Source organism: Panthera uncia, chromosome E1 (genome assembly GCF_023721935.1).
Source record: "Panthera uncia isolate 11264 chromosome E1, Puncia_PCG_1.0, whole genome shotgun sequence".
In the NCBI taxonomy this organism is placed as follows: domain Eukaryota; kingdom Metazoa; phylum Chordata; class Mammalia; order Carnivora; family Felidae; genus Panthera; species Panthera uncia.
Genome location: NC_064814.1, coordinates 54,116,967 through 54,131,476, shown reverse-complemented (window position 1 = coordinate 54,131,476; position 14,510 = coordinate 54,116,967). Strand labels below are relative to the sequence as shown.

The window sequence follows — 14,510 nt, the reverse complement described above, 5'->3', positions numbered from 1 at the left end:
TGGATGTGCTTATTTTAAAATAATCAATTTGAACTTTTTTTTCAGGAATTAAAAAATATAGTGGATGACATCTTTGCAGAGGCCTGCTAATTGTTTTGGCTAGGCTTCCACTAATAGCTGAGTTAGTATGGGCAGGTCAGTGAATGAACTCAGCTAGCTTCTCTACTCTATGAAATGGGGGTGGCTGCTGGGAAGAGCGTATGATATTATACTCTGGAAGTTCCTTGAAAACAGTGAGGCCCGTGTGGCTGCAATGTGTGATAATCAAGTTCCAGTCAGAGTCTGTTTGCTCATTAAAGATTCCGTTTCCACATTTCTGCAAATGGCTGCATCACTCACCCGTCAGCATGAACTGATAAGCGTTGTCGGAGATGGAGAAGATGTGGGGCGGGGCCTCCTGGCGCTTCTTGCCTCGGTAGGCGGCCACCACCTCGGGGTTGTACACCGGCAGCCACTTGTAGGGGTTGACGGTGACGCAGAAGAGGCCTGAGTAGGTCTGAGAAAACCAGAAAATGCAGCATGTGGATCTTGTCTTCACTCGGAAAGGGGGACAGAATAAGGAGATGCCAAAGGGCACTCACGTAGATCATCCAGGCTGCGTAACGCTCTTTGAGGTTGTACAGCACTCCAGGCTCGTGCAGGTGCGTCATCATGGCCATGTCCTCAATCTTGTCATATTTCGGAGGGTTCATAGGGAAGACCTGGTCCTCCCTGACAGTTAGAGTCTGGCAAGGAAAGTGAGAGATGACTTGGTATTGACAGCTTGATGTAGGATTGGTTTGTCTGTTTGGTTTGCTTGCAAAACTATAATTACAGATACTTTTCATTATATTATTCAGTATTCTTTAAATAAAGGCATGAAATTATATTTGTTTCAGAGTTTGACACAGTAAATCTGTCTCCTCTGATGAGCTAGGGTACCACCTTTTTTTAAAGATTTTTTTTCTTCCCACAATCCCCCGTCCCACGTTTATTTATCAGTTCGTATCTTTTTTTTTTGATTTAAAAAAATTTTTTTTTAATGTTTATTTATTTTTGAGACAGAGAGAGACAGAGCATGAATGGGGGAGGGTCGGAGAGAGGGAGACACAGAATCGGAAACAGGCTCCAGGCTCTGAGCTGTCAGCACAGAGCCCGACGCGGGGCTTGAACTCACGGACCGCGAGATCATGACCTGAGCCAAAGTCGGCCGCTTAACCGACTGAGCCACCCAGGCGCCCCAGTTCGTATCTTTTTTAAAAAACTTTTTTTAACGTTTATTTAGTTTTGAGAGAGAGAGAGAGAGAGAGAGAGAGAGAAGGGGAGAGGGGGGGGGGGAGAGGGGGGGGAGGGGCAGAGAGAGAGAGAGGGAGACACAGAATCTGAAGCAGGCTTCAGGCTCTGAGCTGTCAGCACATAGCCGGATGTGGGGCTGAAACTCACGAACCATGAGATCATGACCTGGGCCAAAGTCAGACGCCTAACCAACTGAGCCACCCAGGTGCTCCATCAATTTGTATCTTTTTACTCTTATTTTAAGAGGTTAAATTTTTAATTTTTCCTGGCCATTCATTACAAGAAACTTCAATCTGGGGGTGGGCGGAGTAACGGGGTTATTAATACATTATTTAGCTAAGTAAATAATAGTTTTCTGACAGGAGAAGCTAGCTTCTATTCCCCCCACCCAAGATCAAGTTTGGGGATTTAGATTGGGAAGTAGGGTTTGAGGGGATGCGGTGGCGGCTGATTCTAGTGTGTTGAAGTCCTGTGGGTGGATGGGAAGTGGAGGAAAGGAGATAGCTGCTGGGACCTTCCTCTGCAGTCCAAATCGGGTGTCGGGAACGTACTGGAAGGATGTTTGTGTTGGCCATAGGCTTAGAGATTCTAAGCCATTAGAGCTTCACTTTGAGGTGAGGAGACCCAGAAATACAACAGGGACTGTTCTCTCCCCGTGTTTATACTCACTGCTCCACCTTCAGTCCTGACCGTTACTTTCCCTCCTTCTTTGCTCTGGATGGTGCTCTTCACATAGGACTCCTTGGGCTCCGCGACAAAGACTGATGTTTTAGCATCGAAGGGCTTGTTCTGGGCCTCAATCCGCTCCTTTTCCGATTTTCGGAGGTAGGGAGCTGCTTCGCCAAAAACCGCCATCTCAGCATCTGAACTCGCGCTCATGGCTGCGGTTTACTTAGCAGAGGATTCTGCCTTGGGGAAGACGTGGGGGAGAGGGAGAAATAGAAACCAGAAGTTACACCTGGGAGCTAGGATTTGGAGTGAAGGAAGGAAGTGTTGAGCCCCCATCGCTGGGGCTGTCGATGCTCCCGCAGATTGTCATCTGCCAGTGTCCTCACACAGGCCCCAGGACTGGTCTGGAGCGAGGTTGTAACTGGAGGCTTCATTTTTGGTACCTTGCAGATTTTCTTTCCCAGATCGCGTTTCTTAGTCCTCAGGGCTAGGGTGCCTACCTGGGAGTCTTTGCATGTTTGAATCTCTACACTAACAGCATCTACAGCTGGAACTGCAGATGGATTGTTTTAAGGCAGCTTCTTCAGTCCCCACTTTTCCTTCTGGGTGATTGGGTCTGCCACACACTGGGACCATCATGCACTTAGGGTGGAAGGTTTGTCTTGTGGGAAGGAAGGGTGATATTTTCAAAGCGTTCAAAAACTTGCTTTACGTTTTTACTTTCTAGGTGGCCATTTTCTTCTCATAAGGCATATACTATTTTTAACATCTACTTTACGTTAATATTTGGTGTTAAATCTCTTGGTGGGTTGTTAAAAGAACCTCCTAATAAATTCTTAATACTGTGTATTTTTGTCATTTGGCTTGCTACCAAAGAGACTTAGCATTGCCTTAATTCCAGAATCTCTTCTGACACTTTGTTTTTGGCATGAGGGATTTCAACAGTCAGTTAACAGATCTAACCACAGAGAAATGAGAGCATGAAGAAGGTCCTTCTTCCCACATGCATTCCACAGGCTTCTTTTCTTTCCACCAATAAAAAGAAAACTGACAAAAATGAAAGGGTTCATCACAGGGAAACCATTCCGCTGATTGATAGATGGGCCTCTGCAGTGTTGGCCTGTTACACGGATTGAGTTGTTCCTTTCCTTTTGTTTGTAAATTACTTGGGGAAGGGCCAGGGTCTCTCTTAAATTAGGTTCCGTATTTAGCACTCTGTGGGTGTACCACTGGGGACTTTTTAGATGAACAATAATAAATCTTTCTAAAAACAAATAACAATGAATCATCAAAAAGTAGCTAAAACACTGTGGTTTTCACAAGATGTTTGTGTTTTCGTTTTTTGATAAGGATCTTTCCAAGAAGTTTCAAAAATATCTGTAAAATGGCTAAGTATCAATGCTTTGCGATAGAGGGAGGTCGACACGCACAGAAGAGTCTCTTGCCCCTCGACCGGTCTACATGTAGCTGAAAACTCATTGTCAAAATTCTTTCTGTCCTAAGTATAGTCCTTTAACCCTGAACTCGGGTGAGGATAGCATCAGAGAATAAGGCTCTCTGGAATAGTGTTTTCTCAGCGTTTATAAGCAGTCGTTGGAAGTACCAGCTACTTAGATAACTGCAGAAATGTGGAAATAGTGTACAATTAAGAGTTGTTCCCAGCTTTGTTAGCCTAAATGCCCTCTGTCATCAACACATCAATAAAGCTGAGGCTTACCTCCGGAGTTCCAGATGAAAACGCAGGTTCAGAAGTGACTGACACTGTGAAACAACAGATTTCTTATTAGCAAAGCTGTGGAATCCCAGTAAAATAGTTACAGAATTAAAACTGTCCTGGTCTAAATCTTGACTCTGAGAAAATAAAAGTCAGAGTTGGGAGGGACGGTTTCATGCTCAGAGGTGGGCCATGGGGTCAACTCTCCCTGTCCCGGGGTCCCTGGGGATCCTTGAAGCCCCAAGGCCCCCCTGTCACTCACCTCTGGGTTCTTGGTGGCGATAAGGCAGGTGGGGTCCCCGTGCTTATATAGGCACCCGTGTGTTGACGCTGTGGCTCTCTCCTCTTTGTTAGGGCAGGACATTTGGCAACATGACCCTCGGCATAATTTGTACTGACATTTGGCATGTTTGGATATAATTAGAAGTATTCATATCATTTTGAGTATGTGAACCGATCGCCTATAAATAATTTGACAGGGACCAATCTGCCAGCAGAGAATGCTTTCTAGTATGCTAGGAAGGTGATCTCTGACCGTGCCTGGTGGGGCCCCAGAGTCTGTTCCTGTGAGCTGTGTTCGATTTGGCAAACTCTTTCACACATACCTGTGGTTCTCAGTGACACATTGCTGCCTTAACCACTTGTCCTTATTTGTTACCATAGGAACCCTCACTCCATTCCCTTGGGTCCCTGCCAAGGCTTACCCTTGGAGTCTGGGCTTGGGCAGCTGTGCCAAGGTGAGAGGAGAATCTGCACCGAGTCTCCACCGTTGGCCCCGTGCTCACCCACTCCACACTGAAAAGATTATTTCAGTAGAACATAATATGTATTCATTGTAGGGAAAAAATACAGATAAGCAAAGAGAAAAAAAAAGTATCTATAATCCTACTATGCAGAGATAAAATAAGGTAGAGAGGTATAAGTGGATTCATACTCTATACGTGCATATCGTACATAGAGGTCTTATAATCTACTTTAAGAATTATAGGTAATTTTATATAATTTACACCCTTATTCTTTAAACAGATTATATTGTGATCATTCTTTTTATTTTTTATTTTGTTTATTTTTTAAAGTTTATTTTTGAGAGAGAGAGTGAGAGCGTGTGCTGGGGAGGGATAGAGAGAGATAGGGACAGAGGATCCGAAGCGGGCTCCATGCTGACGACACAGAGCCCAACACGAGGCTTGAACCCATGAATCGCAGGATTATAACTCAAGCTGAAGTCACATGCTTAACTGACTGAGCCACCCAGGCACCCCTATGATCATTCTTTTTAAATTAATATTTTTCATTTTTAAAAGGTCAGGTATATTGAGGTATAATTTATGTACAGCAGAATTCACTATTTGGCTGACAGTTGTATGAGATTTTTTTTTTCTGCCATTTAAAACATTTTTAACTGTGACAGTAAATTCCCTTTCTCTGTTGTATAGCTCTAAGGCCTTTTACACATGCACAGATTCTTATAGACACTGCCACAGGACGCAGAACAATTCCATTTATGTGAGTTCTGACATGTGTGTAATTGTGTGACCTCTTACATACAAATTACATGAAAAATTAAAGCCTTGAAGATGAGGCTAAAATTCTCCTTTGATGAACTCACAATGGAGGTAGCTCCCTTCTCTCCAGAGGTAACCACCTATTACCAGTTTGGTGTATAATATTCCAGACCTTTTCTATGCACTTACTAAGTTATAGTTGGGAAAATATACGTTGGTAAAACTGGTCTAAGAAAATTGGCTCATTGAAAATATATAATTAGATGTTTAAAGTATGTTTGAGGTAGTATCATACTTTACATTTACCAACTTGTTTTTTGTTGCTGAGTTGTTGTTCTGTACTCTTGGATCATTTTCCATATTAGTACATAAATTAAAATATGCAACAATTTAAAACATATACAAAAATAAAGAAAATGGTATAGGAACCCATTATATTCATCCAGCATTAGTAATGATCAGTTCATGGTCAGTCTTTTTTTTTTTTTTTTAACATTTATTTTTGAGAGAATGAAAGAGAGAGAGAGAGAGAGGCAGATGGAGGATCCAAAGCAGGCTCTGCACTGACAGCAGAGAGAGTGACGTGGGGCTTGAACCCACGAGCTGGGAGATCATGACCCGAGCCGAAGCCAGACACTTAACCGACTGAGCTACCCAGGTGCCCTAATTCAGCCCAACCCACTGCCCTATACCCAGAGGACTGACTTGATATTACTCATTTAAAAATGTCTGTGTAGAATTCTCTGTGATTATATGATTTCTTTGTTAGGTAAGTTGCAGAAGGTTTCTCCTGGTCTAATAGTGATCTTAACTTTGCTGTGGCATCTCAGTCTTATGGACGTTTTAAATTTGTATGTAGTCAAAGTTACAAACTTTTCATTTGTATTTTTGCTTTTTTGTGTGTATCGTAAAAGAAGGCCTTTTCTAAATCAAGGACTCAGGGTCATAAATATGTTCTATATTTTCAATCTAATGCTTAAAAAAATATACTAATGGGTGCCTGGATGGCTCAGTCGGTTGAACTTCCAACTTTGGCTCAGGTAACTATCTCAACGGTTTGTGAGTTTGAGCCCCACATCGGGCTCTGTGCTGACAGCTCAGAGCCTGAAGCCTGCTTTGGATTCTGTGTCTCCCTCTCTTTCTGCCCCTCCCTCTCTCACACTCTGTTTCTCTCTCTCTCTCTCAAAGATGAGTAAACGTTACAAAAAACTAAAAAAAAATATAGAGAGGGATTTGTAATCTAGAGATTTGTGTGTGTATGTGAATGTGTATGTGAATGTAATGTTTCTGAATTCCATATTTTGTACCATGTTTCTGTGGCAATAGCACATATGCTTTGATATGTAGTAGGGTAGATTATCCCTAATTATTCATTTATTTTAAAGTTGTCTTGACAGTTCTTGCATTCTGTTGTATTAATTTTAGACTCTGTGTTTCAGATTATATGGAAAATCCTGTTGTGATTTTGATTTAGGTTAAATTGAATTAATAGGTAATTTAATGAGAGTTGGTGTCTTTTTAATAGTGAGCCTCTCAATCTACAAGTACGATATATTTTCCTGTTTATTCTTTTTTTTAAAGTGTTTTTCAGTCATTTTTTCTCGAGTTTTTTTCTCCCAGAAATATCTTAAAATATTTCTTGTTATGTTTGTTCCTAGCAATTTTAGTTTTTTTGTTGCTCTAGTGAATGGGATTTTTCTTTCCACTTGGGTTATCACTGGCATGTGGCAGCCAAGATTGTGTGCCCAGAACCTCTGTTTTGTCTGTGGCAGCAGGTACCCACTACCCTTCACTTCACAGCACCAGGGCAACCACATGACCCTGTTTTGGCTAATGAAATGCAAGCAGGAGTTGCTGGGTGGGACTTCCAGAAAAGAAAGTAGACTCCACTGGTACTACTTTTTCCTTTCCCTTCTTACTGCTTTTTGGTGTAGAACACAGATGTAATGGCGGAGCTCCAGCCTTGAAGGAGAGATCAAGAGAAGTTCAGAGACAGTGTTGACATGTGTGAGTTGAATTTTATTACATAAATAAAAAAATTAACCAGTCATATTAATAAGGCACTATTCACTCAGATTTTCTGTTCCATACAAACACAATCTCTGACAGACACGCAGTGTTTCAGAAAGTTAGTTTTACTGGTATCTTTCATCTAACTCACTTGCTGAACTTCCTTATCCCTCCTGATAGTTTATTTGATTCTATTGGGCTTTTGATGTATCATGCACAAATAATCACAGTTTTGTGTCTTCTTTTTTTTGTTTTTTTGTAATTTATGTGTTATCTTTCTCTTATTGCATTGTCTGAGACATTTAGGACAATGTTGAATACTAGGATACTTCATGTACGAGATGAGTGATCCTTATTTAGATCCTGACTTTAATGGGATTGCTGCTAATGTTTCCTCAAGTATATTTGCTGTGTACTTTAGTTTGCCAATAATTTTAATCACAAAAATGAATCGAACTGCTTCATCCTTAGGTATATGATACGATGAAGAGAATTGAAAACATATACAAAAACTTATACACAAATATTCATAGCAGCATTATCCACAGTAGCCAAAAAAAAGTGGAAACAACCCAAATGTTCATCAACAGACAAATGGATACACTAAATGTGGTATATTCATATGGTGGAATATTATTCAGCCATAAAAAGGAATGAAGTACTCACACAGGCCACAGCATGGATGAGCCTCAGAGACACTATGCTTGAGTGACAGACGTAATGCACTTAGGTTTGATGATTCCATTTGTATAAAATGTTGAATAGGCAAGTGCATAGAGACAGAAAGCAGTTGAGTGGTTTCCCAAGGATGGTCTGGAGAGGGGAGATCGGGAAATGACTACTAATGGGATTTCTTTTCGAGGCGATGAAAAGGTTCTGAAATTAAATAGTGGTTATGACTGCATAACTTTGTGAATCTACTAAAATGACTGAATTGTACATTTAAATGGTGAATTGATGGTATGTGAATTAAATTTTTAAAAATGCATTGGATTTTATCAGTGTATTTTGCATTTATTGAAATTATTCTTTCTCCTCAAATTTATTAATATAGTGAATGATATGGCAGATTTTTTTCACTTTTACCACTAAAATTCATGAAATAAAAGCCATTGAGATAATATTGTTTAATTTCCTGCTGATTGATTTAAGTTTACTTTTTTTTTTTTTTTTTTGGTAATGTGGGATTTCTACATCTGAGTTCATTATGGGCCTAGCATATAGTTTTCTTTTCTTATGCTGTCCTCTTCTGGTTTTGATATCAACATCGTGCTAGTCTTGTAAAATAAATAGCTTCCTGTTTCTATTTTCTGCAATATTGTGTTTAGAATGTGAATAATCTGTTCCAGGAAGATTTGTAGAGTTCCTTCAAGGAACTCTTTTAGTCTGTAGGCTCTTGGTGGAGGAATCTTTTATTTACTTTTATTAGTTTTTTTATGACTATTGATTAGTTTGTTCAGAGTTTCTATTTTTTTTTTTTTATTTTGCCCATTTAGAAATGTTTTGTTTTCCTAGCAAATTACCCATTTCATGTGAGGTTTCAGATATTTTGACTTTTTTTGTGCATATCTGTTTATAATAAAAACCTCCTGATCGATTCTCTTTTATTCTTTATTCCTTTTCATTTGCCTTTTATATAGTTTAATTTTATTCTTTTTATTTTAAACCATATTTGCTAAAGTTTTGTCTTTTGTATCAGTCTTTTAAATTTAGTTTTACGAAATAACTTTTTTTCCTATTTTCTATTTTGTATTCTGTTTTTAATCTCATTCATTTCTTTCTTTTATTTCTGTACGTTTATTTTATTGGTCTGTATTCAACATCTTAAATTGAAAGCTTCATTTTTTTTCATTCTTTCTTATGATCTCATGGATTTATTTGTGGTTATCAATTTTTCTTTGGTAACCACTGTGGCTAAATTCCAGAGGTTTATATGTAGTACTCTGCTTGTCCTTCACTTATAATTTACATTTTAAAATTTCCATTTCCGTCTCAACTCCCAAATTATCTAAAGCATATTTGTTTTTTAGATTTTCAAATAAATACATTTGGGCATTGGGGGGAAGGTTCTCTTTTAGTTGTTAATTCTTTTCATCACGTGCATGTGAGTGTGCAAATTTAGTTTGGTTCCTGGTAGACTTGATAGGAGTGAGGGACGTTGTTCGTGTGTGTGTGCGTGTTTGTAAGCAATAAGATTATCAGCACCCCAAAACCTCTCATGATCCTTCTCATTAGAACTCAGATTTCCCTCACCTAAAGGCATCTACAATTTTTACCTTTATGACAGTCATTTCTCTGCTTTTCTGTATAGTTTCACTCTTTGTGTATGCAGCTGTAAACAATACATATACTTTTTTTTTTTTTTTTTTTTTTTTGCCTAATCTTGAGTTTCATGTGAATAGATAGAACTTTACTTATTCTCTAGTAGTTCACTTTTTTTGGCACAACAATATTGTGGGATTTTTTTCCCCCATGAAGTTACATGTAGCTGGATTTTATTTTCATTATTGTGCAGTATTACATCGTATGATGATATTCTGTTGTATACAGAATTTGGGGTTATTCCCAGTTTTTTGCTGTATTCATTTATTTATTTATTTGTTTATTTCAAGATGAAGAGTGACTGTCACTTCTGTGGTATCTTGTTCTAGAAATAGTTGGTGGTTCTTTTGTGGTTTTGTACCTGGGTAGTTGTTATTCCATCTCTTCTTCCTCCTCTTTTAGCAGCTTTATTCAGGTAGAAGTTTATATACCTTCATCAATTTTAAGTGTATATATAATTCAATGATTTTTAGTGGATTTATGCAGTTGTGCAACCATCACCGCGATCCAATTTTATAAATACTTACATTGAATTAAAATGCTCCTTTGTGCCCTTGTGCATTCAGTCCCCATCCCAACCCCAAACCATAGACAAACACCGTTTTCTGTCTCTATCATCTTGCCTTTTCTAGAAATTTCCTATAATGGAGTCCTACAGTGTGCATTCTGTTTTGTAGGGCTCCTTTCCCTTAGTTTTGGAGTTCATGCATGTTGTCACTTGTATCAGGAGTGTGATCATTTCTTTTGCTGAGTATGAGTCCATTGTGTGGATGCGTCACATTGTGTTTATACATTTACCAGCTTATGGCCATTTGAATTGTTTCCAGTTTGGGGCTATTATGAATAACGCTGTTAATAATACTCCGTACAAGGCGTTGTGTGGAAGTTTGTTTTCATTTCTCTTGGGTCGATAACTAGGGGTTGAATAGTCAGTCCACTAGGTTGTGTAACTTTTTAAGAAACTGCCAAGTTCTTTTCCATAGTCGCGGTACTATTTTGCACTTCCACTAATCACGTGAGGGTTCCAGCTTCTTTCCATTCTGACCTACACTCGTGTTGTCCTTCTTTTCACTGATAGCCATCCGAGTGAGTGTAAAGTAGCATCTCCTTGTGGTTTTAATTTTCATTTCCTTAACGAATAATGATTTTGGTTATGTGTTCGTGTGCTTGCCATTTATGTATTTTCTTTAAGTGAAGTGTCAATCTAAATCTTTAGCCCATTTAAAAAATTGGATCATTTTCTTACTAATTACTTGTTAGAAGCTATTTATCAGATGTATGATTAACAAATATTTTCTTGCAGTCTGTGACTTGTCTTTTCATTTTCTTAATGGTTTCCTTTGAAGAGTTGGTTTTAAATTTTGATGAAGTCCAATTTTTTGATGAAGTCAATATTTTCTTTTATGGGTCATGCTTTTTATATGATATTTTACAAATATTTCCTAATGCAAAGTCAGCAATACTTTTATGCTTTCTTCTATACATTTTATATTTATAGTTCTTACATGTGGGTCTATATTCTGTTTCAAGTTAGTTGTTTTTAATGTTTATTTATTTTTGAAAGAGAGAGAGACAGAGACAGAGACAGGGTGTGAGTGGGAGAGGGGCAAAGAGAGAGGGAGACACAGAATCTGAAGCAGGCTCCAGGCTGTCAGCACAGAGCCCGATGCGGGGCTTAAAATCACAGACCGTGAGATCATGTCCTGAGCCGAAGTCAGATGCTTAACTGACTAAGCCACCCAGGTGCCCCTAAGTTTTTTGTTTTTTTTAATGAAGTGTACAAATTTTAACATTTGTCTTTACAATTCAGCTTGGTTTTTGTGTTATTCAGTCATCTATGTTTTTTACTTTTGTTTACTTGGCCTATAGTTTCTCTAGTAGATGGAAGTTAAATTCATCGACTACGATTGTTCTCAGATGTTTCAGATTTCGTTTGTGTAATTCAAAGATAGTTGTTAACTTCATAGAAATTTGTGATCAGTTGATCTTTCTGGTAAACTGAATCTTTTAAAATAAAATAGGAACTGTCCCTGCTTCATTTAGTATTTTTTTGCCTTGAATTCTATTTTTGCTAATATTTTGCTATATTTGCTTTTACTTTTTTGGTAGCATATAGATGGGCCATCTTTTCCCATACCTTTATTTTTCAACTCTTCTGGGTTTTTTTAGTTTACATCTGACGTTTAAAAAAAAAAACAAGTAGTAGCTACTTTGAAAATCCAGTGTGAGAGCCTTTTTTTAACAGGTAAGTCTTAAATTAAGGGCAGCAATGTGCACAATGCTTTAAATAGCAACTGAATCAGATGTTATTTTGTATGATTTTAGGCAAGTCACTTAACCCCTGTAAGCCTCAGTTTGTTCATCTGTTCAAGGAAAGCAATAACAATTATTTCCTACTATCTCACTGGATTTATGTGAGTATTCAATGAGAAATATATAGAGAGCATCTGGCAACACAGAAAGTATTTAATAAATATTGACTGCCATCACTCTGTTTAAAATAGTATGAAAAATAGGGCTCTGTGGCTGTGAGTCATGGAATATCACTGGAGTCTTAACCAAGAAGCTGATGTCATAAGATTTGTGTTTTAAGCACAGTTATGGTAGCAGCACGGAAGGTGGATTGGAGGAGTGAGGCAGAGAGAAAGAACCCACTTAAACAGTTGTTGTACTATTTTAGGAGAGCTGAGAACCTGCTGTAAGCCAGCAGCTCTTGGAAAAGAAAACGAAGAGGGTGTGAGCAAGAGGTACTTAGGTTGTAGACTTGACTCTGTTTGCCGCTGGTGAAACAAATAATTTTAGATGTTCAGGAATCACCTAAATTTATTCTACCTGAAGACAACTAAAAATAAACAGAATTTCCTGAGCTTGGGGGGTAATACTTCTCATGGCAAGGGAACACACTTGGAAATACTAGATAAAAGATAGAGGTATAACTTTGATGGAACATTACAATTCCAGAGTTTGCAGTAAAAGAATGTATTTCTAGGGATAATGAATGAGCTTTTACCAGACAATGAGGTAACAAGCCACCCTAACTAACATCAAACATTATTTTAGGAATATGGTGGTTAAAATAGTATAAAATTAGTGTAGGTGAAGAGAAGTAGATCAGTAGAACATAATATCGTTCAAAATGGGTTCTTGAATGTATAGCAATTTAGAATATGATAAAGGTGGCATTTTAAGTCACAAAGGGGGAAAAGAAGGACTAGACAGTGAATGGGGTTGAGATTTAGCATTCAAAAAACAATTAAAGTAGGTCCTTGCCTGACACCACTGATAAAAATTAGTTCTAGATGAGCTGAAGTCTTAAGCATTAAAACAAAGCACAGTTATAAATGTAGTAGAAGATGTGTACATATCCTTCACATCAAGAAGAAAGGGAGATACAAGCAAATGGAAAAAAAAGCCGAAAGATATAAATGGGGACAGTTCACGGAAGAGGCAGGACAAATGGCCAGTGAACTTGATAACACGCTCAGCCTCAGGAGGCACAAGCTCAGATAACAGCCAGCATATCTCACCCATCAGCTTGACAGAACAATTTCCTAGTAGCAAATGGTGGTGCTGGAGAGGGGACGCCCTCCTCTGGTTCAGGTAAGGGTGTAAAATTCCAGGGCAATTTGTTGCTTCTTTTGAAATTTAAAATTGCCGTAATTTCCCCTTACTCTTTTTTCTACAGAAGCAGAGGGAACAGAAGATAGGTCAGGGTTGTATATTTAACATTTCTTCTAATAACAAAACTTTGGAAACGACTTAAATATCCATTCAGTTACTTCGTCTGTAATTTAAGTGGCCACCTGTTAAATGGTGGTGCTCCGTGGTCAGTGGTTGATACCTGACACTCACTTGAATCTGAGAATAGGATAAGCATGATACATTTTCCACTGCTTTTCTTTGAGTTGTAACCCTGGAAATGGAAAATCTTGTTTAAAATAACATGAAACAATGAAGAGTTTTAATGGGCAATATAAATAAGAAACTGAATTGTGAGGTATAGTTTTGCTGAAGTCTATTTATTGATATATTTCAACCCTTCTCCGATGTGCAGATATCTCTTACACAATTGTTGTATGACAACTATTTAACTTAGGGTAAAAGCCCTTCCAAGATCTGGCTCTTATTCCTTGTCCTTACTTTTCTTGCTAGTATCTGCTTACAATTAAGCCCAGGGGCAGCATTAAATTACTCTGTCTGATGATCCTTCTGTTCTACGAGTGCATATGTCAGAAGTTAGCTTATAATTCCTAAGATTCCCTTTGCTGTGAGGATTTGTATGTTCTCTCCCTCCAGTGAGGAAAAGCAGAGGGATTACAGCAACTAAAGGCATCATTACCTTTTTACATGAAATTCTGTAATTATCTCATCTTCAGACAAAGGGAACAACTCACCTTTCATAAGATTCATGCCAGAGAGGAATGTTATGTAGATTCCTCTGTGTTCGTGCATGTAGGTCAGTTATTGTTGTTATTGGTGAGTAGCATTTCATTGGGAGGGTATAGCATATTTTGTTCATCTGTCCTCGTGCTGATGGATATTCTCATCTTTTTGTGAATGTGTCTTTCATTGCTTTTGGTTAAATTCCAGAGTTGAATTGCCAGATCAAAAGGTATATAGGTGTGTATTCAACTTATAAGAAACAGCCAAACAAGTTTTCAAAAATAGTTGGACCATTTTACATTCCCAGTATTCACATATGAGAGATGTTGCCCAGCGTCCTTGTCAGCATTTGTCATTGTCTGTCTTTATAATTTTAGCCATTCTTATGGATGTCTATAGATATCCAGTGGAATTTCCTTGTGGTTTTTAACTGTATCCTCCAGACCAGTGATACTGAGCATCTTTTAATGTGGTTATTGGGGCTTGACATGTCTTCTTTTTGAAAGTGTCAAATTCTTATGTTTATTTTTACTGGATTGTGTTCTTTTCCTCATTGTTTTGTATGTGTTTTTTTTTTTTTTTTGTGAGAGAGAGAGAGGGGGGGGGGAGAGAGAGAGAGAGAGAGAGAGAGA

General features: G+C 38.3%; 1 protein-coding gene and 1 long non-coding RNA gene across 2 annotated transcripts in view; one reads left to right on the top strand and one right to left on the bottom strand.

Annotated features, from left to right (window-relative positions):
• Positions 1 to 2,334, bottom strand: part of LOC125926988 (myosin-8) — a 28,141-nt gene extending 25,807 nt beyond the window's left edge. The window contains exons 1-3 of the mRNA XM_049636943.1: positions 1,945 to 2,334; positions 582 to 725; positions 340 to 496 (exon numbers count right to left, since the gene is read on the bottom strand). Coding sequence (XP_049492900.1) covers positions 340 to 496; positions 582 to 725; positions 1,945 to 2,154 — 511 coding nt within the window. The 5' untranslated portion in view covers positions 2,155 to 2,334. The remainder of the gene's footprint in view (positions 1 to 339; positions 497 to 581; positions 726 to 1,944) is intronic.
• LOC125926989 (uncharacterized) overlaps positions 1 to 14,510 on the top strand; it is a 78,895-nt gene that overhangs the window by 34,717 nt on the left and 29,668 nt on the right. The gene's annotated exons all lie outside the window — the stretch shown is intronic.